The 24,271-nt window shown below is 37.9% G+C and overlaps 1 protein-coding gene across 1 annotated transcript; it reads left to right on the top strand.

The window, feature by feature from the left end:
• Positions 1-9,442: 9,442 nt before the first annotated feature.
• On the top strand, positions 9,443-21,116 carry efna1b (ephrin-A1b). Its single transcript, XM_038290231.1, has 4 exons — positions 9,443-9,714; positions 19,015-19,310; positions 19,406-19,585; positions 19,697-21,116. Exons 1-4 carry the CDS (start codon positions 9,617-9,619, stop codon positions 19,816-19,818), a joined length of 696 nt encoding a protein of 231 aa, XP_038146159.1. The 5' UTR covers positions 9,443-9,616; the 3' UTR covers positions 19,819-21,116.
• The last annotated feature ends 3,155 nt before the right edge of the window (positions 21,117-24,271 follow it).

The following is a 24,271-nucleotide window of genomic DNA, read 5'->3' as shown; positions in this document are numbered from 1 at the left end:
GACTTGTTCTTTCACTTCTCATTTTGGACAAATAACCATTGTTCTGTAGAGAGCTTTAAACAAAATTTCTCTAAATTTACCATTTGCCTCAAAAGATTGACCAGACCTTAATTGATGCAGGAGTAGGTCAACATTATACTTCCTATTAATAACTTATTTTAATCATGTCAGAGAATCAAAAGTGTACCTTAATATATTATAGTATCAGTAAAATGCAAAAAAAAAATACCAAAAACAACAAATACCTGTTTTCAAATTGTTATTCAAAATCTATTCATTTTTTATTTACTAATAGAAAAGCTACCCAAGCCTAACTGTTATAACATGAACATGTACATTTCCACTTAACCTAAAAACAGTTTGTTCCAGTATTTGTGTCAGCAACTGCTATGAAGCCTTTATATTCACTGGCATCAAAATGATTGGCCTTGTCTTCTTCTCCTTTTTTTCCTGTTCATCCACTCTTAAGCATCAACAGGATCTTGCAGCAGAATCTCAACTTTTTAAATTTTCGAACCATTGATCTGTGGACTTGTTTGCCTTTTTTAGATCATTGTCTTAATGAATAACTCAGGTAATTAATGTAGCACCTTTCCAGGTGTAAAAATAGTAAAATACAGGCAATAAAGTAATTTAACAATGAATAAGCAAACAATGTAAGAACAATGACGAGACACCTTTGCTTCACTAGGAGGATGCACGTTTTTTTTTTCTTCTTTTTGCTTAATTTTGAACGTAAAATGATTAATTTAAAGGCTTGAAATTATTCTGAATTCTTTTCTGACCTCAAGATAATACAATTGATACACATTTAAAGGAACTTCTCTTGATTACAATTGTTTTAAGAATTTGTCTTTATTAAGAAAACAGGTTAAATACTGTCACAAATTACCTTTCAACTGAAATAAGCTCCAAAGTCATTGTACATCCAACTAGGCATGTATCGTAATCATCATATTAAAGAAATCTGTTGCTGAAAGGAAAACAAGTGATTACCCTGTTTTTACTCACTTACATGAAGGCATGTAAACCAGACAACATGGCACATGCATACACAGGCACGCTCATTTGTAAACACAGTTTTTATGGACACATGTACCCACCAGCAATACATGCCCACACAAAGGCACATGTATGCACCCACACTAAGCCTTTGGAACCCTTGGAAGAAGGCTCTCACACCTCGCCCCCGTCTAGTACATGGCAGTCCATCTGGGATCATTAACGCTACAGTATGTTAATGAATATAGGGCCGGGTCCCAAATCATGTGAGGAAATGACAGGCAAGGAAAAAAGCTGTATGGAGTTGAATAAAGAGGATAGAGGTTGGAAGAATGATAGATTTTCTCTTAACAAAATTCAGAATTCTGGAGTTTTCTGAGGCCAGAAGATGGGGTGGGGATGAGAGAGGAAGGGGTACAACCAACGGGATTCCAAAAAGTGAGGAAGGAAACAGTAAGCAGATATAAATCAGGGAGATGGAAAACTGAAACAAAACACAGAAAGCAGAGTCACTACGAGCTGTACTTGGTATGTTCTCGCCAGGGGCAGATGAGAGCTTTATGGAAATAGCTGAACAGATGAACAGAAGAAAGGAAAGGAAGGAAAGACAGCAGAGACAGCAGATGAGCTGAGAGAACAAACAGGGAGACAGACAAGGAGATACACTATAACAAATGATGGCAGCTGAATGAGAGCTGTGGTTAAATATTTCACCGGGGTCTGTTTGTGCCTTTGTGCGTACGTGGGTGTATGAGTGTGTATGTGTGAAGGAGCACTGAGAGCGAGCGAGCGGAGTGTGCCTGTTGACTGGGAGAGTTAATGATTCCTCTGGTCTGAATAGTTAGCCGTTGTTAGTCCTGGAAGGAGGGAGATGGCTCATTTACCCCCTGCCGACTCGCAAATCCACCATTATAGACACACAAACCTCTGCAGTTTGTGTGTGTATAGCTTGTTCGAGTTCTTTATGTGCTGCATGTTTAAAATCCGCTCAGCTGGATCCGTGGCAGCTTTCCAATAGATGCTCAAAGCGGAATTACCACATTTAGAGCTAGCAAGAACTCATATGGTTCCTTCTACCAGTAGCTAAGCAGCAAGAAGTGTGACTGCCAAAAAAAAAAAAAAAGAAAGGGGGGGGGGGGGATGACCACCTGTAAGCAAAAGTGTGCCACTATAGACCAAAGGGACAAAGTCTGGGGTAAAAACGACAGAGGGCAGATGGGTGACAAGCTGTCCAAATGTAATACAAGAGCTTAGAGGACAAAAGTCAGGTTTCTAAGAGGCAATCTGTTATCAGTTAGCGTTAATAGGATGCATATTACATTAATTTGCCCCCACTTGAGCCCCTTAATGCATATGTGTAGGTAGATCTTCTATATCACCTTGACTACAAATCCAAATTAGGTCCTTATAATTCTGGTGCACCTTAGTCTCTTGACCTTCTTACTCTTATTAAGTACGTAGTTTAACGTAGTCTTTTTTTATAATGTATAAATGCAATTAAAAGAAAACAGTAGTGAATGATAGAATCGTGAATTATAATAATTATTTTTTTTACATGGCAATATCTTTCAAAATGCATAATTATATGGAAAGAGTGATCATAGTGAAATAATACAATCTCCTCCAAGCTCAATGAAAAAAAAATTGAAAAACATTGAAAAAATGCAGTTAAACATCAAAAAACAATTAGTAATTACTGCTTGGGCTGAAACAACTAATCAGAGTAATCATGATTAATCGATTATTGAAATAATCTTTATCTTATTTAATAATCTATTAATCGTTTACTGGAGTTTGGAGACTAAAACATGCTTTTAGGTGACAGAGAAACCCACTTAGAGCAGCAATTATACAGAGATTGTAGAAAAATTATCAAACATTTTGCATGTTCTTTTTCATGTTTCTTTATCAGTTTGCTCTAACCAGAACTCTTTTTAGTGGAAAAGTTTTATTTTGACTTGGTTTAATTTAGCAAAAAAGTCTTCTTGAAGGGACTTTTGGCTGTCCGATTATCAATCGATTAAACAAGAAAATATTAGACAGATTAATCGAAAAAAATTCTATTTTGCAGAATAATCGTTAGATGCAGCCCTGGTTAGTGCAATGATCTGGAAATTTTGAACTCTACCACGCATGTTAAAAAAAATGATAACAAGAACCAACAAGGTAATGTGAGCTGCAACGGTGTTTGGAAATGTTAGTTAAAAGTATAGAGGAATAATGTTTTCTTAATTAAATGGCTAACCAACCTGTTGTTGTACTAGATGTGTACATAATGCTGTCCAAAACAAATACAGCGAATTTAAGTTCTGCATCACCCTGTAAAATACTGTTCATACAGGTTTTAAATCATGCTTGATTTAGTTTAGAACCTTGAGAAACACATAATATAGAGAAATAAATTTGCAATAGGGAAAAACTGACCCTGAGCAGTGGAGCACATTGTGTTGAAAAGACAATATCTGAAAGCACAATGAAACAGAAAGATAGAAATACTTTACAAGCATAAATAACATTTTAATATTGAAACAACAAATACAATAACAAAAATAAATTGTACAAGAAAGAAACATCTAGAAAATAAATGTAACTTGAATAGTTGGCTACTTCTACTCTGGACCAAAAAAAACAACAACAAACAAGACAAAACAATTTCAAAGCCATGCTCCCTTCCAATCTACTGAGTTATTTCATATTACTATTTTTAGGATATAAAAATCCAAAAGACCTGATATCTAGCATCGGTTCTTTGTGCTCAATATTTAAGGAGATGTTTTTGTGTTACTTCCATAAGGGTAATCTTCTATCAGCTGCTTTAAAGTTATTTTGGTTTGATCAAGGGTTATAATCTTAATTAAATATCTAATAAAAGTAATAAGAGGGCAACTTTAGCAAGTATGGTGGAACTTATTGAATTAAAATATTTAGCATTTTTATCTCCTTTCGCTATCTCCATAACTTATTTGATTAAGTTTCATAACGTTTCGAAGTTAAGGACAAAGGTAGAAAATAAAGTACACTTCAATGAAGAACCTGAATGCAGAATTAGAAATTAGAGTACTCCTATAAAACTTTCAAGAATGTCTCCACCATCTCTATATAGTATTTGTTATTGTTTGATATGGCTTAACACCTTGTATTTTGCCTCTCCTCGCTCACAAGTTTCTTTTTTAAAAGTTTTACTCTGCCTCGCTTTGATTGATTTCTCCCCTCCCTTATAAATTCTCCTATGTGATATTTAAGAGTCTGTGTGTGTCTGAAGAAAACCCTCTAAATCTTTTGACAGGGACCTATCCAGATTTGATCTTTGCCTGGGGCTGACAAGAAGCCAGTTAAGGAGTATAGGACGGAGCCAAGACTGAAAATGGAATAGCCTGAGAGGCTGGGGGTGAAATCTGTCTCTTTTTTTATGCTTAAGCGTTCAACGTTTCGAAAGCCCTTTCTTTCTATTCTTTTTAACTTTTTAATTAATACCCAAACTCTGTGGTTAGTGTCCTGATAAAACAAATATCAATATATTTAGTCCAAAGACAACTAAGTATCACCAGGAACAGGTAGCACCACTAGATTCCCCTAATCAAAATAGTTACTCAACTTCGGCATTTCCACATAATACGTAATTTCTTGTGGCAGATCCTGTGACGCCTGGAGTCAAGTTCTTTGGAAGTAAACAAGCCTGGTTTCCGCCTGTCAAACTGTTTGTTTGGCTGTCAATCCTTCCCCCGACTTCCTCTAATACTCTGATTTTAGAACTGCTGAGTTTTTCCATCTCATCAAACGCTTTTTTTCTGCCAACTTTTTTTTTGTTTTTTGGTTAGAAGCCCCGGTCTGAGTGTGCCTGTATGGGCTGTGGGAGGACTGAGTATCATCTGTGGTTTATATTGGCAACAACACTGTCAAAGAAGCCTGCAGAGAGGACTTTTCCTGTTTGTGTACATTAATAGAAATCAGATGTGTAGAGTTGGCACAGATACCTCACTGTTGGCTGCAGCAGTATCCAAATGGAATTGTACTTATAGACTGTGGAATCCTAAATTCCTCTGTTACATGAGATGCTGTAGTTAGATGCATAGAGAGCATAGCCCATGTATGAGCAGCGGAAGTCTGCTGGCAGTGAGGGGACTCTCAGCCACCTCTCTCTGAGTGTTGTGTTCAAAGTGAGAACTGGGATCTTGTTGCTTGTACTCCGAGGTCAGTGAATCACGGGCTAGTTTTGGTGATGCTGAGACAGTATTTTCATTTCTGACGTTCCTCTCAGGAAATCAATCCATAGGTTGAAAATATAATGTTACCAGAGGGCAAGATTTTGAATATCTTACTTTGCTCAACTAGCACAAAGCAATAAATTGATATTACATTAATTATATCATCTATCAAACAAAGAGCTAACAAGCTATTGTCAAAATGGCTTTGTTTGGCAGGCTTAGTGTACACCAGCAGTGGATGCATTTTAGAACCCTTTATCTGTTTTAAATGTTCATTTTGATTTGGGATTTCAAGTGCTTTCTGAGTGCTCTTATTGTTTCTAATGGAGTAACAGTGATAGCGCATCCAGTGGTAGCCCAAAGTGCAATGGCCTACATGGGATTTAAAGGTGGAATCTACTTTGTGTGAAAAAAAAATGCTGTAAGTGATTAGTTTGCGTAAGTTGCATTTTGCATTTAGGAGTGGCAACAGACAGAAAGCCGAGAAATATTATTAGTGAATATTAGGGATGTGGCACCACATCCAGAAATCAGCAACAATACACAATTTTTACTATTTTTACCTGGAACAGAATTTTCAAGCTGAAATTAAAGGAAAATTCCGGTTTTTAACACTTTTAGCCCATTTTCTGTAGTGTCCAGGATGAAATCGAATGATCGACACCAAAATTTTGACGATTGGTCCTGTCTCTGCTTTTTGGCTCATGCAGAATGCCCCCCTGGGTGCTTCAGAATGGCTTCCATAGTGCATGTCCGATAATGTCCTTAAAACAACCTTAAACGTCCTTTTTTTAAAATATGCTACTCACCGGGTCGTCAGCGCTGTTCAATGACGTTCCAAAAAAAGTTTCGTGAAGAAAAACCGTTCCTGTCTTGTTTTATTTAGCATTTTGTAAATCCCAGAACAATTTTTTCCGATACATCACAACCGCTTATAAACTTCCGCTTCCCATTCGAATCTGAAGCGTTGCACACTCCAGACCACTAGTTGGCGACGGTATCCTCTACCGTCAAACTCAAAGTCCAATATGTCCTCCTCCTCAAGAATCCACCTTTCGTATTCCATTTTCAGAGTTTTTTAAAGTGTTTAACAGAGACGTTAGCACCTCGACGTCGGAGTACACAGAGTGAAGCAGAAACACTTGGGCCTTGCGAAAAGACTACAACTAAGCGTAAACAGGCCCCATTTCCGTTTCCGGTGGCGGAGGGATATTGACTATTCCAACAGAACTCAATGGGACTTACAAAATGCTAAATAAAACACTACAGGAACGTTTTTTCTTTACGAAACTTTTTTTGGAACGTCATTGAACAGCGCTGACGACCCGGTGAGTAGCATATTTTAAAAAAAGAACGTTTAAGGTTGTTTTAAGGACATTATCGGACATGCACTATGGAAGCCATTCTGAAGCACCCAGGGGGGCATTCTGCATGAGCCAAATAGCAGAGACAGGACCAATTGTTAAAATTTTGGTGTCGATCATTCGATTTCATCCTGGACACTACAGAAAATGGGCTAAAAGTGTTAAAAACCGGAATTTTCCTTTAATTTCAGCTTGAAAATTCTGTTCCAGGTAAAAATAGTAAAAATTGTGTATTGTTGCTGATTTCTGGATGTGGTGCCACATCCCTAATATTCACTAATAATATTTCTCGGCTTTCTGTCTGTTGCCACTCCTATCTGGGAGATATTATAGAATGGAAAAGCACTCAGCGGTACCCTTAACTTATCTACCCTGATCATGTGAGAGCTTGCCCAACCAAGCCTTTGGACAAAAACACACTTTACTTGTAATGCACACAGAAGTCTGCAATAGCTCATGTCCATCACTGCTCGAGGGTAGCCCTTCTGCTGAGGCCACAGTCCTGCAGACATTTAACAGCCTGGACTTTATCCTTACCATCTTCCAACTTGTTTTCTCTACTTACCTGTCTGGTGCAACAGGCAAGTGGAGACTATGAAATAAAACTCACTGATAAGACTGTAATAATTCTTTACTTTCTGACAAAGCATAATCTTTATACCTGCATGCCTGAACAACAACAACCTGCAAGAAAGTTGGACACACATGTTTCACTTTATAGGTTTATAGAACTTTAATGCAACTAGTGCAAAACATTGGAGAAAAAAAAAAAGAAAATGACAGTGGAGCTGCAAAAATCCGGAGAGAAAGAGGACAAACAAAAAAACCTAACCCTGATTATGAGGCTGCGTGACAATGATAACAAGTAAGCACAACATATAATTAATTGCAACACAGTACGTCATGCAGGTACGCAGTTAAAACCTAAAGCAACTAAGAAAAGTGTTACACCACATGCAAACAAATGTGCTGTCCACACAATACACTAACAGACCACAATATATGTTGTATTGTACTTAGTTTGTTGCACCTTTGTTTGAATCTGGCTAAAAAGTGTTTGATTAGTTTAGTCAAGTGCAAGGCAGTAACCTCCTGCATTGCTCTTCTGCAAAGGCTTGCATTTTTATCTAAGGACAGAAACTCAAACACGCTTTTTAGCTGCTTCAACTGTCAATCTCTCCTTACTTGTCCTTAGTTTTTTGTTTTCAAGAGACTTACTGTGTAGAAAATATTTATATTATATACATTTATATAAGTAATTGAGTTAAGTAAAAACAGCAACAACATGAAAATGATAATTACATGTTCCCTCAGAGATAATCATCATCCTCATGGTATAACACAGACTGGAGCCATTTCTCATGACAAACTGCAGTCACGTGTTGTACGGTTTGTTCCAAAGCTTTCATAATTTTTCGAGTTGAGTTTCTGTTAAAAGGATACAGTAACTATTTTCCTACCTGCAGTGGAGAACTTGTTGTTTAATGTTAGAACAATGATATCTGTTGCAATCAATCAAGATTTTCCTGACCTTATCTTTTTTCCTGTCATTTCTATTTTTCCTTCCACTTTTCATGAACTTTAATACTTTTTCTTTCCAAATCCCGAACAGTATTAGCCATTCGGGCATAAAGAGTTAATCCAACTAACCAAATACAATATTTAAACAAAGCGTGTAAATTAATGTTATTTGTAATATTGCATCCAAATGGGTTATGGTGATTGCAGTATTGTTTACATTAATACTACAGTTATAGTTTGATGTGACTCCATATAAATCAAGAGCATTCTAGAAACTGAAGCTAATGACTATTCTGATTGGCCAAGCAAAATCAAAGCAAACTACCATCTTGAAATAAACCTAGTCTTAATATGTGTTACTTTAAACTTGTCAAGTGTGCATTGTTGGTTGTTTTCTTTTTCTTTTGAAGCAATCCCTTACTTAAAGGGGAACTATGTGTAGCTAAAAGTGCAGCACCAGTAATCTTCCTGCAGAAAACACATAATAATAAAAATAGGAATTAAAAATATGAGATAAGATCAAATATGTATCCATCCATCCATCCATTTTCCATCACTCCATTTATCCCTGCTGGGGTCGCAAGGGGTGCTGGTGCTTCCAGCTGTCTACGGGCAAGAGAAAATGTATACAAATACATATAAAAAATGATGGGATTGCCTAATCTTGAACTATTTAATTTTTATTACTGGTCATGATTATGTATTTTATTATTGACCCAGAGGTTAAAATGTATTTAAGGACATCAAGTCAAATAACATATTTTCAAACCAGATAAACTCAAACACATGTAAAGCAACATATGTGATATTCTAAGCTAAAAAAAATCACGACATCAAAAATAAATAGATAAATAAGTGACTTAAAAAGTGATTTTAAAAAAAGAAAAAGGAGGACCAATGTGGAATATCAGTTTATGAGGCTAAATAACCTTTTGTTCCGCCCATACATAATTGTTACCAGGGTAACAGCAAAATTCAGCAGCTTTCCTCATTTTGATAGATTTTCTCTTTATATTTGACCCACTTGTTTTTTTATATGTATTTCTTTATTTAAAAATTACTTCTTTTTTGTTACAATTGATTCTTTTCTTGAAAAATGTTTTTTTTATATACTTTTATATATTTTTTTATATACATTCGACTCAATTTTGTTATATCTCTTACAAAGGAAGAGAAAAATCATTACATTTGCCTTAGAGCAGTACTGTATTTCAGTGTGTTCCCGGAATGAAGCGCTAACTGCTGGAGAATTGTGTGGGATGAAAAAAAAAAAAAACTGAAGCAGTTGCTTATTGGCTCTTTACTCCAGTGGGCGGAGCCTAGATGAGACAAAACAGGCAAGTTTCGCTCGCATGAGACAGATAACAACAAAGTCAGTAGAAGCGCTTCTTCTCTGTGATAAATACCCATCAGTTATTGGTGCAATCTGCGGTTGCGAACCTTTTTACGCGCATTGAAATCTTTCACTGAAGAAGTTTTCCAACATTTTCCATTCAACTTGCTGAGGACAAGAGAAGAGAGGCAATGGATGTGCTGTGCCTGGTGTATTTGCTGCTGAGCGTCGGTGCTTGGTTCGTTTCAGCGGAGCGACACAGCGTCTATTGGAACAGCTCAAACCCAAAGTAAGTGCTCAGATCTCGGCTACTCTTTTTGGTTTGACAGCCTGGATTTAAAATAAATAAATAAATCAATAAAATATGAACAACCTTTAACTTAAATCAGACACTGTTCTACAAAGATCTAAGTAGATTTAAACTTTTCGTTGCAGTTATGCGTCAGTAGGCTATATGTAAACATCCAATCATGTTTGTTTTTACTTGCCATTTTTAATTTACTACAGCAAATGCAATGTAGAAGGTTAATGTTTAGAAAAGTGGCTTTCAAGAAACCATCCAGATGTGTGTTTATTTGCACCCAAAATGCACTGAAAACAAAAACCAAACCTGGCTATGAAGTTTGGAACATTTCACAGAATACATTGATTTATTAATTTTATAAAACAAAAGAATTCCACTTCCTATTCTCCTTTATATGCATGTGGGTCAAATACATCACAAAAGGCACAATAATTAGCCTAGAATTTTATTTTATGGCAGAGATTTAGAAGTATTTACATTTCATTTCAGTCTGAAATGGACCTCACAAACCACTTATGTTTTATCTGTGAAGTCCATGTAGAAGTCTCCAAAATAAAACAATTTCCTGCAGCCACGCAGAATTCAGATGAAAACCTTTGGGGAGGGAAATCAAATAAAATTTTTTGGAGAGAGATTAAAATGGGAAAAAAAAAGACACCTATTTGAAAAGAACCCTGATCAGTTACCTTATTTGATGTCATTAGAGGCAAGCATACATAAAAGCTGGTATAAAGGAGAGTATTTTCTATATTATTATATAGTATGTATGTGTATGTATGAGATGATGTTCCGTGTGTGATCAAGTATATTTCAAGTGAGTTTAAGTGATTTTATAGATATGTCTGGCCGCCAGCTTTAAATATTGTGTGCTGGACCATTGAGTTGATTCCTTAACAGATGGACACATTCACCACTATATTTAACTGTAACACATAGACTCAGACATACTCTAATAGTAGAAAATAGACTGACAAGTATGAACTTGGCCCATGCCGTCTGCATGCTCTGCACCTGTGTGAGTCTTGGAAAAAGGCGTGTCTAATAGTAAGTGGGAGTTAATTCCCTAACAGAAAGAAAAAAAGTGTTTTTCCAAAGATGATGTTCATCCAGCTGTTTAGCTGAGTCATCCATAGTGCTGATGATATTGTTTTGAGGTCAGAAATGTAATGATATCTGGCCACTTAGTGGGATCGATCACACTTGACAGATCGGAGAGCGATTTATTGAGCTTTAAGCGTGGGGACAAATCTCACAGATCTCAGTGGGTATTGTTTGGAAATGGAGCTGAAACATAAAGACGGTCGGCGATTTATTTCCTTTTTTTTCACTTGATGTGAAATCAATTTAGAACCCACTATAAAGAAATACAATCGGCAGTGCTATTATCGACCTTAAGGCTTTTCTTATTTACATTAGTTACTCTCTAATTGCCCTTTACCAATAACAACAGAAAGGAGTATGGTGTAAGAAAAAGAAAATGACTTTCGTAATTTAATTGGAAGTCTAATGGCAAATGCAGTGAGCAGTGCTTGTATCATTTGTAGTGATTCAGTGATCTGACCCACCTGAGTCACCTCAGCCAGACTGAGCAGGTGGAGGGAAAATCCAGTTAGACCTGAGGGAAAATTTGGAACTCTATGTTCTGGTAAAACAGAGACCAGAGATTCAAACAAGACAAGTTAATGAATTCTCTGATATCATAACCCAGAAGTTAATCATTTTTTTTATATTTTGAGATGTTGAAAATAAGCCTTAAGTAATTTTCCTATTTTAACTCACAGTGATCAGTTTAACTTGGTTTATATTACATATCTCCTTTATTACACCAAGTTTCTGCTTTTGGGAGTTGTGAATATGTTGAATGTTATAAATGTTTTCACTTATGCATTTGCTTTTTTCAACCTTACAATATACAAAGATCTACTTATGTGTGCTGTATTGATAGATTAAAAAAACCCCAAAAACATACTCTCAGTAAAAAAACAACCTTGAGTTTACTATGTGGGTAGCAAACAAAGTGTACAATGATGTCTTCTTCGTATAAAAAGCTTGTAGGAAATATAGACACTGTAGCCCATTGAATCGAGAGGCTGGTAGATGAAGATGAGAGTGTGTTAGGGTTAGGGAAAGAAAGAATGGCCCAATCTGTTGCAAAGTCAGATCTTGTGTGTCGTCTCTAATCCGACCCTGGACTACTTCTGCTGTTAAATGGGAGTTGCATAACCAAAACAGGGGAAAAATGATAGAAAAACACTAATCCTTTCTTCTGCATGTCTAAACATAGTCTCTGACACAGTTAGAATAAACAGAGAATCTACTATCAAACCTTATTATGGTTTGCCTCAAATCTTAGGAAATTAGATTAATCTTTGCTATCCTTTTTTCTTTTACTCCCTTTATCTTTTTTTAGATGTTTTTTTGTTTTTTTTGTTATGCTGTCAAACTCTTCTTTTTGTTCTTCTGCATCCCACCTGCCCAGAACCATCCCCATATGATCAATCAGCCTCCTGTTAGTAAAGCTTTATTGATCCGTCTGTGCCCTCCACGGATAATTGTACTAATTGATCCTTGGCCTGACTGTTAGACGGCACAGATTTATCTTACAGGAGGAGGACAGTGACCAGATGGCTGCAGTCTGCTCATTCATGACTGAGACTATTCAGACATGAATAAATTGCCATCTTGTCAGCAAGCCTGAACAACAGTGGCTTAAATCCTCACGTTAACTTGATATGCAACTGTGTGTTCTACTCTTCCTTACGTGACAGGTAAAGCCCTGTTCATCTGTTACGTGTCTGGGCCTGTGTTAGCGTTTATTAGTCTTTGTAGGGGAGAGGTTGAACTTACGCTGGCCTTTAACTGGGTTTAACTGGCAGCAGGCGTATTTTTGTTTTGGCTGACAGCACACGACTCCACCTGAACGTCACAGGGGGAGAAAGGGAGTGGCCTTTCTCCCGTAGGCAACCTCTCCGAGACTTGACGAATGTGTGACTCACACTCTCTGCTGGGGGGGCTAAAAGGGGAGGACTGGGACGTTAATATTAGTCACAGACAGCATACCAGCTTACTGTTACTATACTCAGCCCCGTCAGCTGTCCCCCAACCCGCCACCCCGTACCTGTCTCTACTAGCTGGATCTCCTCTGAGTCTGACTCCAGGCCCTCTTTGTTTCATTTACTTATTAATGTTAGATTTGCCTTATCTCTGTTAAAACACCACCACTATCCATCTTCTATGGCCAGGATGTTCCAGATATACTTCATCAGGAGCAGGCATGCCTTCTGCTGCTGCAGTAAAGCCCAAGTGGAGGTGGTTGGTATTGCTCCAGGCTGGAATCATATCAACCCCATGCAGCCAATTACAAGTTTATGACCAGTCCCCAATCTTCTATTTTGTAATGTGTGGAAAAAATTAGAGTTTGGATTTTAAACATTTATTTTTGCCTTATTTGGCCCGGTTGGTGCAGCTTGAGTTATTGAAACATTAGTCTCCATATGTATTGCTAAGATAATGCCTTTTTGGGGTATTTCTGAGATTCTTATACAATTTTTATAGTTTGCTTTAGCATCTAATATTTGTGATTATCGTGGTAAGTGCAGCTAGTATTATGGAAATGCTGTTATTGTGGTGAATTTTGATTTTGAGGTACGGTGCTTTAACTTGAAAAAATGCCCTTTATTTGTACATATTTTATACATTGTGCACTACTTTCCTTCCATTTAATTTCTTACACATTATGACCTATCCAGCAGTACCTCCAGTGCCATGTACTATCTGCTTTTTCTTCTATCTCACTGGAGTTGGAGCACACACTCACAGTAACGCATATTCGAACAGGCAGATTACAGAGTTTGAAATCTGACCATCTAACCCACAGACACAAAATTATCATCATCTAGTCGCTATATAATCTAAGACCTGGTGATGTAACTGCTGTTCTGTCAGTTTTAGAATAATCCCCCTGATGAGATTTATCGTGCATAAGAACAATCAAATACACACTGCTTTCATTCAGAATCATGGGCCATTTTTAGCATCAAGACCAGCTGGTATTACTGTCTTTTTTTTTTTTTTTTTATATATAAAGTCTAGTACATTCATTACTAGTAAATATAAACTAATATGGCACTGTTTTGTTTTTTTATGTTTCCTTCATCGGAGCATCCATCCACCCCTGTTATTTGTCTTCCTCTCTTTCTCTTCAGTTCCTTATCTATAGTCCAGACTTCTCCCACACACCCAGACCCCCACTCCTTCTGTTTCCCCTCATTCTCACTGACTGTCCTCTGTTTTGGCCCCATGTAGTATTCTACCATAGAATGACAAAGCTTCCCTCTGCTAACACTGGAGAGGCCACTTTACACAAAATGTTATCACCGTAGTGAACAAGCTTTGCTGTGTGTACACTGGTCATTCATGGCATTTCATGCATACTTTGGAACTGGTGTTTACTGGAAGTTCACTGTTGCCCCCTAAAGGCGGTTTTGGGAAAAGAAGACATCATATCCTCTCATTTAGGGATCTCGTTTTTGTCCTTTTGAACATAAATGTTTTGTTTTGTTTTTTTAACTAGATTTTTTATCATTTATATAAAGCTATATCACACAGGACATACTGTGATACAAATTTTTGGTTCTCTTGTGTTCTGCCTACTTATCCTAAGTTTTCTAATTTTTACTATTTTGGTGCAGTAACACCAAAAGAGGACAATAATGGGTTCCTGGATTCTTAGCTGAGATTTTATGTTAATTGCATTTAGCAAACATTTGATACAAAACAGTAAAAGTACTTGCTGCTGGTTATAGACCAAATAATTAAAAGACCACAAATGGGTTAAGATCTTGACTTAAAACATTAGCCCCAGGCCTTTTTAATCTCCACTCTAAATAAAGAAATTCAGAGGAATATTAACAGCTGGTAGGATGTAACTTCCAAATTTTGAACAGAATCTTGCTTCTAAACTATCCTTTTAAACCCACGTTATACCATTTGGCCTTTTTTACCCATTCTATGCTTATGGACCAGGAGGATCCTGAAAACGGGGGGGGGGGGGGGGGGGGGGGGGGGGGGGGGGGTTGAAAAGATTGTTGGGGTCACAGTGAAGGGGAATGAAGTGGGGGGAGAGGTAGTAGTCTGGCTACAGGCTGAGGTGAGAAATGGATTTGTGTTGAGAAATTAGCCTGGATGAAGAGCTTCAGTTTATTATGTCAGCCTTAAGAGACAGGACAAAGCAGGGAAAAGAGTGGGGGTGGGCTGGATGTGGAATAATAAAAGAGAGAGGGAGACTGAGGGAGGAGAGAGTGGACAGTGATGGATGAAGGGAGGGGAAGAGAAACACTATTGTTGACATGGGTGAAGGTTCTCATCTTGCATAATTCTCTTTATGCATAAATAAGATACCAGCTCAATTACAAATTGCAACATTGTGTTTTTAAAGATGTAATAAAAAAAAGGTGCAGCTAGTTGCAGCGGTGGGTTGTGTAGGAAGAATTCCCTCCTGTTAGATTACGATGGAAGCTAATATAGAAAGACTTTTTAGATTGGCTATTATTGGGCAGCATGCTATGAGCAACTAAAACCCATTAGGCCTTCTGACAGCTTGTGTGAAAAGAGGTGTGAATCTGTCATACCGCAACAAATTAATAGCATATTAAGTTCAGACCTCACAGTTAAAGTGTGATAAAGCGGGATAAGGAATTTGATGAGCATGCCTCATGAGAAACCCTGCAAACCACAACTCCACCCCCCCACCCCAAACCGACCCCCACCCAACCTCTGCCTGCTTGTTACATTCCAGAATGTGCACACTTTCTACTAACTACTGTACCTGCACAACAGATGCAAGATGCAAGGGGAGGGGGGGGGGGGGGGGTGGGGGGGGGGGTGCCAGCTTTCTCTTTGGATGTTTTGTGCATGTGGGGTGTATATCACCAATGCTGACTCGGAGGGTAGTGTCTGTGAGCAGTTGTAACTATGAACTCTAACCTCTCGACCTCGAACAGCAGTTTGAAACTCTCTCTGGAGAGGTGGTTAAAGACAGACGTTCCTGTGTCTGTAGTTTGCACAAAACCAGTGGGAGCTTTGGGGGGGTGTAAATGGTGGGACGGTCAGGGGAAAAGGGTAGACGAAAACAGGAATCACAGGAAAAGGATAAAACTGAAGAGTAGTTCAGTGACAATGGAAAGACTTCAAAGCCTCCATCAAATGAGACAAGTGTTGAAAAAGCCACCTTCTGTATCAATCATTGGAGCTGTTTTCTACTTTATGACCCCCTTGTAATCATGCAAAGGGTGGTGGTCATTTTCTTCCCTTCGCCATTTTGTATCTTTACAACTTTAAATGTTTAAATAAACTAAATAGCCGTTTGGTACCCTCCGTGTATCAATTCACACGTATGAAGAGAACATTTCATATCCGCTATGAAACCTGACCCTGCTGCATTGAAATTTTGTTTTTTTAATAAGTGATATATACCAGTATGTAGTAACTTGGTTTTTATAATGAGTTATTAGTTGTCATAATTAAGAAGAGTAAACTGGTCTAAACATGGATCGGAGCTTTAATAAGGAAAAGAGCATGACATACAGCTTTCAGGTAATGATATATGTTTAGATTGAAATATACATCATTCATTTCCATTCTTGATCAAAATGCTTAACTGCACACTAAAAAACAAAGAGGCTAATGCATGTTTGAGTATTGGGTTGGATGAAGTTGAACTAATGGTAAGCCCTTGCCACCCCACCACCAAATTATGATGCAAAAATTGGAGTAGCTCCGCTGTGAGAAATTACATGCAGAGGGGAACAACCTTCAACCTCCTCTGTTTACCCATATCTCAGACTCATATAAGACATGAACACACCAGGGATTACGCAAGGCCTTGATGAGCAGATGTGTTCAGGAGCCGTGGGCACCAGACGCCCTGGATAAGGGTCTTCAGAGAATCTCAAAGGAGAGCACACACAGAAGCCCAGAACGTAGGAAGAGGAAGCACTGTGTAAAGTAGGCTTTCAACGACTCACACACCTGGCTCTGAATCGCTCAAAGGACAAAGCTATCAGGTTTATTGCGTCTCTCGCTCTCCTGAGAAATCCCAGTTGGAGGTGAGCACAGATGTGGGAAGATGAGCAAACATGTAAAAGGAGGATGGAGGAATTGAAAAGATTTTCATGCTGTGGTGACATTCATCTTGGCCAAGCAAGATGATACAGCCAAAAGCCCCCTCAGCCATATGGATGCACACATTGGACACCTCCACATTAGTCAGAGTGGTGAAATCTCCTCAGAGATTTAGGCAGAGAGGTTGAAGGGGCCGTGTAGCCTTCAGGCAGTCTGTCTCTGGGGAGGCCGAGGGTATAATTACACCCCATTCATTCCTCCTCCCCTGCTTTTGCACAAAACACATTGGTCCCAGACCCCTAACAGCTTTTAATTAGCTAGACCAATGGAGGAGGGGAAAAGGAGGAGGTGAAGAGAAGGATAAAGGAGAGTTTTCTTTAATGCGTGAACCATGAATGAAATTGGCAACAGAATCTGTCTGTTCAGTTGGCTTTTGACAAGCCCGTGTTTAAATGCAGAGCTGGGCCAGGCCACTAACAGGGATGCAGTGTGGGAAGGGAAAGAAAGAGGTGTATCCCATACAATTTAAAACTATTCTTTACTTTCATATGGAACCACTTGAAGCCTCCAAAGGACTTGTTTGCTCCAGTTCTGTTATTATGGTTTGGGCAGAGGGAAGCAAGAAGAGATCAGAGATTATCTGGGCAATTTCACTGCTATTCTTTATGTATAAACACTTGCTGCCACATCTATAAATGCATGCATATGTGCACACCTGTGCAGAAAAATTTACAAAACAAAGATTTTAAAGGGGAAGGAGGAGGAGTGATTATAATCAGAAGGTAGTAATCAGCCTATTAGCTCTGGATAACAAGTGCAGTGCTGTGCTCTGCTAAGAAACTTGTTTTGACAGGTAGGTTGGAGCCAACCGATGCATTACAGGCTTAAGGAGGAGAGGGAAGGAAGGAGGGGTTAGGGGCCCTCACATGGAGCCTGTGTGTCTGACTTAGTTGGGGGGGGTCCTGACAGGAGCCACAACAACAGGACGCTAAGAGGAGTTGGTGGAAGGCGGGACGGGATCAAAGCCAGCACGTCTAAGGCTTTGATGACAGTGTTACAGCAGACGTAAACAGAGGTAGAAATGCAGGGGCTGTTCTCTTATCACTTTTACACCGCACATGCTTAAAGACACAGCTTTTTAAAGGGAAGGTTCAGGATTTTTTAAGTGAGGAATTATTTCAGTTTAGTTGGAGCCAGAGAAGGAAACTTTTGGGTAGTCTTAGACATTTATATATACTGAGCAATGAAATGTCATCAACAAGTAAAGCATTGCCTGATTATTATTATACTGATGTATGAAAATCACCAACCCAGATATCACTTAAAAAATTGCAATAATTCTTGCTCTTTCTTTTGCCTCAATGTATTTCAGACATTTAGTTTTACAGGAATCACTTAACATGTTCCATTCTCAAAAAACATTCTTCGACCCTCTGAGGATGTTATGGGCGGGGTGTCCACGTAGAAATAGGCCTTCCTCTCCTTCTTTCAAGGCCTAAGAGAACTAATACCCCCCCACTCCCATTAAATCTGCTTTAAAGAATAAATGTCACAAGTACAATCTCAAATGAATAGGAAATAACTCATTTGCGAGTAATCTACTAATTGAGGTAAAGGTTTTGCAGCATTATTTTAGCCTGCTAACCAGCAGTGTGCAGCAACTGGTGGTTGGAACTTTTTCCATATCTTTACTTTAAATGAAGTACTTAAAGCTATAGGAATGATACAATGGAACAGTATAGAAGTTTTCAATCTGTAACACTGATAAACATGCCCGGAGCTTAAGTTTGTTTTTCATTTCTAACCTTGTTTTAATCTACTTGATGGCAGGTAAAAGGGGAAAGTCCGCTTAAGTTGGAAAAAGTTGTGTAATGGTGTTTGACGTTTGTAGGATTCTGGGTGTGTTTTCTCATCTAAAAACAGCATAAACAGGTCAAGCCTGATCAGGCTCCTTCTAATTCTGTTGCTCAAATGAGTTTGCACGGGTATACAGAAACAATAACCACCCCACATTGAGCACATTGAGTCCCGCACATTTAACCTGTTTGTTAACACTTGTTGTTTGTGTCAGCCTATTTTCAGTTGCTACACATCTAGGAACAGATGGCATCAGAAAAACTGGAGCATTTGTCACTAACCTCTTCTTTCCCCTTCTCTCGGTAGCTTCCTGTGGGATGACTACAGAGTAGAGGTGCACATCAATGACTACCTGGACATCATTTGCCCCCACTACACCCACGAGAAGGTGTTGCCAAATATGGCCGAGCGCTACGTGCTGTATATGGTGGAGAAGGATGACTATGATGTCTGCAAGCCTCACTCATTCGATCAGCTCCGCTGGGAGTGCTCGAGACCCTTCGCTCCCCACGCTCCAGAAAAATTCTCGGAGAAGTTCCAGCGCTTCACACCCTTTACGCTGGGAAAAGAGTTCAGGGCGGGAGAGAGCTATTACTATATATGTAAGTCTCACAAGAAATTAAAATCTCTGTGTAATTTTAAAGAGTTTTTCTTTTATTTTTTATTAAATATTTTCTCTTCTCTCCTAAATGTATAGCTAAGCCAATGCATCACCACGGCAGTGATTGTTTAAGGCTAAGGGTGGATGTCGTTGGACATAAAGGCTCTGCAAAGTCTCAAGATAAGTCCAAATCGGAGGAGAGAGAGAAGGAGGAGGAAAAAATGAAGTTTAATGCTCTAGGAGGAGTTCATAACCCAGCCAACCGACTCCCAGCAGGTAAGGACTTAATTCCCACTAACTGGAATCATGTCTCAGACCAGATCAATCTGGGTGTGTTTACCATTCCTGACTGATGAAACCATGTTCTCTCTCTCTCCCCTCCTTTAGATGACCCTGCTGTTATGGAGCCAAATGTTCAGAGGAGCATCGGCAGCTCTGCACCACAGCTGGTGTCTTTGTCGTTCTTTTTCTCCATGATCCCAGTCTTATTAGCCGCTATGCTGCACTGAGGCCCACTAGTTCTACACAAAACAGAGACATTTTGAACCCGATGCAGGCTGTCGGGGAAATAATACTGAGATTTTTATATATCTATATATGAGGTTGTTTTTTTATACAAGCTTGGACAGTATGTATTGTTCAGTGTGTGTTTGATGTGTCTGTTTGAGTGAATGTGGAGCGTGGATCGCTCAAAAGTGGAAACGGACCTCAAAGACGGATGTTTTTCTTTTTTATCTTTGCATTCTTTTTTTATTTTTTGAGGATAAAAAAAATTCTCAAATTTGGCAATTTAGGATGCACACATTTTTCAGTCAACGTAAAGAAAACTACAAGCAGAATGATCATAATATGAGTTTAAAATCATAATGACCTTTGTGATCATGTGTTTTTAGATGTTCATATCATTGGTACAGCCGTGCATTGTATTAGCACATTGTCAGTTATTTTCTTCCTCCTCTACATGTAGAGAAATTATTGTTGTTCTTTTTTTGTCTGTGTTGTCAGCAGCTGCCAAAATGGCAATGTTAATGTAGGATATTTGTAAAGATGTGTAGCACTCAGCTCCTTGCTCAGCCTCATCCAGCTTGTTTCATCTGAAAAAAAGTTTTTCAAACTGTCAAAATAAAAAAATGGAAATTTATGTTAACTTGGTTTTAAAATACCCATTTCAAACTAATAATTTTTATGAAATATTTGTTTTCCCGTAAGAAATATTTATAAGAGCAGGGGTAAGTGACCTTTGCAAACTAAAGAGCATTTAGTGTAACACAATTTGCCTTAAAGCCATTGTTTTCTTCAAAGAATAGGTCAATTGTCAAAGTTGTATAAATTTCTACTACATTAAAGAGTTTAAAACAAAAGGAGGGGATAAAACCATGGCACTTTTGTCAAAATTACATTAATCAATGTAAGGATTTAGGTACTAATGGTGTCATTCTGGGTCTATTTTTCCCCTTTGCCCGTTCAAACCACAATTTTGGTCTTTCCTACCTATGAGAAATTTATTTATTGGATTTGAGAATAATAAATCTATAGTGGTTTTAAATGGCAAATGGCCAAAAGGACCATATGCAGATGATTTGTGTAAATGAAAATAAAAAATAAAACAAGCTTTAAATGTTTATAACTTAAAAACACTGAGTTCTATATTGTGTTTGGCCTACGTAAATTGGAGAGACTTTAAAATACATCTCCATGCCACAGTTTGCAGACCTCTGGTCAAAATCCCCAAACCCATAATGAAAAGGTATATTTTCCAAAAAGGCTGGGAATCAATAATAAAGGAAACAGCAATTCTGGTTCAGAAGCTGAGCTTTCATTAGTACTTTATTTGCTCATTTATCCACTCTTAACCTTACCTGGTACACTGGTTAATGTGTTTGTCCTATTCATCAAACCTCAAAGTGAAGGGGCTTCCCAACACATGCTTGACTAATTTTTGTTGATGTGTGTGTATATATATATATATATATATATATATATATATATATATATATATATATATATATATAAAATGTGTATATGTTTATATATGTAAATTTGTACACAAAGAAAGTTCATAAAAGCTGTGAAAAATCTTTCATGAAATAAAACACAGGCTATGATGATTAACATTTCTCTGTTTTTTATCATTGTGAAATATCTGAATGCAATAGTCCACCTTGGATCTCTAAAACCCTCTGAGATCATACAGATCTTGATGGATGACAATATTTTTGGCAAAGCTGTCCCGTCTCCAGCCTGATGAAGCCTCTCCCAGTTTCCACCCTCAAGTCTTTCCTAACCCTGGGTTTATTGTCGCCTCTCCTTTTATCTCTACTCTACAGCATGACCCGGCTTAAATGTTATGGTCTGAAAACTAACATGAGTGTGGAGAGGTTGCTTGAAAGGAAACCAAGGAGTCCAGGAAGATTGGGGCCTGAAAGCTAACTGACAACTAGGTGTAAAGGTGTCATGTTTGTGTCCTTGCCCTCTGTCTTTTGCACTTTTCCCCTCGTTCTAGCTTCTGCACACCTTCACTGATGTAAAGTCGAATGTCCTCCTACACAGCGGGGTGTTAGAATGAGGTACACAGAGGCTCAGGCCTGCTAACCTCAAGGAATCGCTGAAAACTGTCAAAAGTCACTACTCCTTGTAAAACTATGCAGCATACATACACAAAATCAGAGCTTAAAAAAAGAGCTGTTAGTTTTTCCATAATCACGTCATGGCCTACATCCAATACGGGATCACAGCTTTAAAAATCTTGTGTAAAGCAGAAGTCACAGAAGTCAACATGCTAAAAGTCCTGAACAAACATTGAAAATACTTAATTGGAAAGGTATTAATATCTGCTTTAACTTTATTACATTTTAGCTTATTAATTTGATTTATTTATTTTTGACAAATAAAATTCTCAAACGAGGGGTCTGCATTTGTAGTTAGGGCCATTTTGTCAATACTTTGAAGAACGGCATACCGGTATTTTACTTTGGTTTGGAAATTGTTTCTATTGGTTTTACGCTTATAGAGGCTAAAATCTGTGTCTTTTCATCTTTTCGAAGGAACTCAGACTTGGTTAGACTCCATGAACAGATTTGGTGAACATCCATTTCTAAATCTTTTTATGGATTTTATTTTGCTTTTAAGTCTAGAGTTAGACAGTTCATAACCTTGAGGCACTAATTTAGGCCGAAAAGATATGCAAAAATATCTTTAGGGTGACCAACAACTCTTCCCATGTTAGTTCAGCATATCCTACTTAAGTAAACGTCATTGTTGGTTTGTTGGTGGCCCACACAATGAATTTTGTAACACAAAAGAAAATTTATATAGAACCTTTTTAACATAAGAGTATCTCAAAGTGCTTTCATTTCATTTTCATTTCCTTTATTTAACCAGGTAAACCCTGTTGAAATCTGGATCTCATTTTCAAGGGGGACCTGGGCAGAGATCTACAATACACTGCAACCTGGTTATAAAAATAAAACCAACTAATAAATATGCACAAATATAAAACAATAAAAACTATTTAAAAGCTGTGAGACTGTCTCATAAAAGCTTGTTGTCTATTTTTTAGAACCGCTTGAAATAAGTCCAATGAAATAGAGTCTGACATCTTGAGCTCAGACTGGAGCTGATTCCACACTGTAGGAGCCAACACACTGAATGCTTTCTTTCTTTTATCAGTTCGAACACGAGGAACATGTAGAAGAATAAGACATTTGAGCGTAAAAAATGTAAACTACTAGATCTATGCAAAAGAGAGCTTATGGTAAGTATGTGGGTGTTAGTCCAAGAAGAAATTTATATATTAGGATCATCAAATGATTGTTTCTCCGAACACTTAAAGGAAGCCAATCAGCTTTTGCATACAAATCACAATGATGTATCAAACGTCTACTACCAGTTATAAACCTTAAGCACAATGATAAACAGTATTCAATTCAATTTCAGACATTTGGTTGAAGCATTCATATATAAAACATCTCCATAATCCAGAAGTGGCAGGAATGTTCATGCTACCAATTTACTTCTAGCTTTGAGGGAGAAAAACGACCCATTTTGATAATAAAACCCAATCTTCATATTTATATTAAAAGACTTTAAAACCATAACAAATTTAAAGAAAAGAAAAACACATTGGACATAAAACAACTGATGAGATGCTAAAAACAACAGATAAACTATTCAAACACTCTTTCAAAAAGAAAGCTATTTTTTTTTAACCTTGAAGGCTGAGAGGGTTTCAACTTTCTGAACGCAGGCTGGCAGCTGATTCCTCATAAAATAGGCCATATGGCCGAAGGATCTACCCCTGGTCTATGTTTGTAATAATAGGGGACCACAATTAAGCCAGTTGTCTCAAAGTAAAGTGCTCCTCTGAGAAATTTAGGTATGATAATGTATTTAAGATAAGGAGGGGCAGAGTATTTTATTAATTTCTCTTTCATTTATGAAACAAATTATGTAAACAAAAGAAAAACTTTTCTGGCTGGAAATAAATGGAGAACACCCTATAAGAGCTGCAGTGAGATGTTTTCTAACAGCTGTGGATCATTCACTGAAGAAGGTTTGCCCCAGTCTTTATTTTCCAATGCAACATGTTTGTTTCTTGTTTGGTCAGTTTCCAAACATCCCACATCTGAGGTTTAAGATCTGGGGTCTCATTCATAAAACACTGAGTAGGCTCCATGTACGCCACAAGTATGACAATATTCTTAATAATTTCATTATAACGGGCTCTCTTAGCTAAGCCCAAAAGTCCCCTTATTATTCACAGCTGCATCTCAAAAAGTTTGCATAAAAGGTTCCTACAATTGTTCGGCCCTCATGTCCACATTTAACCATAGTCAATGTGAAGCCCCTCAAGAATGTTAATGTGTGTTTAAATGAGCCAGCTGAAGAATGCTATGCCATGTTTGACTATGGCAGCCATGGAGAAGAGAGTTTAAAAAAATCAGTTTAACCAAGACAGAGATT

Source organism: Cyprinodon tularosa, unplaced genomic scaffold, assembly GCF_016077235.1.
Source record: "Cyprinodon tularosa strain WSP-4 unplaced genomic scaffold, ASM1607723v1 ctg277, whole genome shotgun sequence".
In the NCBI taxonomy this organism is placed as follows: domain Eukaryota; kingdom Metazoa; phylum Chordata; class Actinopteri; order Cyprinodontiformes; family Cyprinodontidae; genus Cyprinodon; species Cyprinodon tularosa.
Note: the sequence above shows the minus strand (reverse complement) of the source record. Positions and strands in the feature narration are given on the sequence as shown.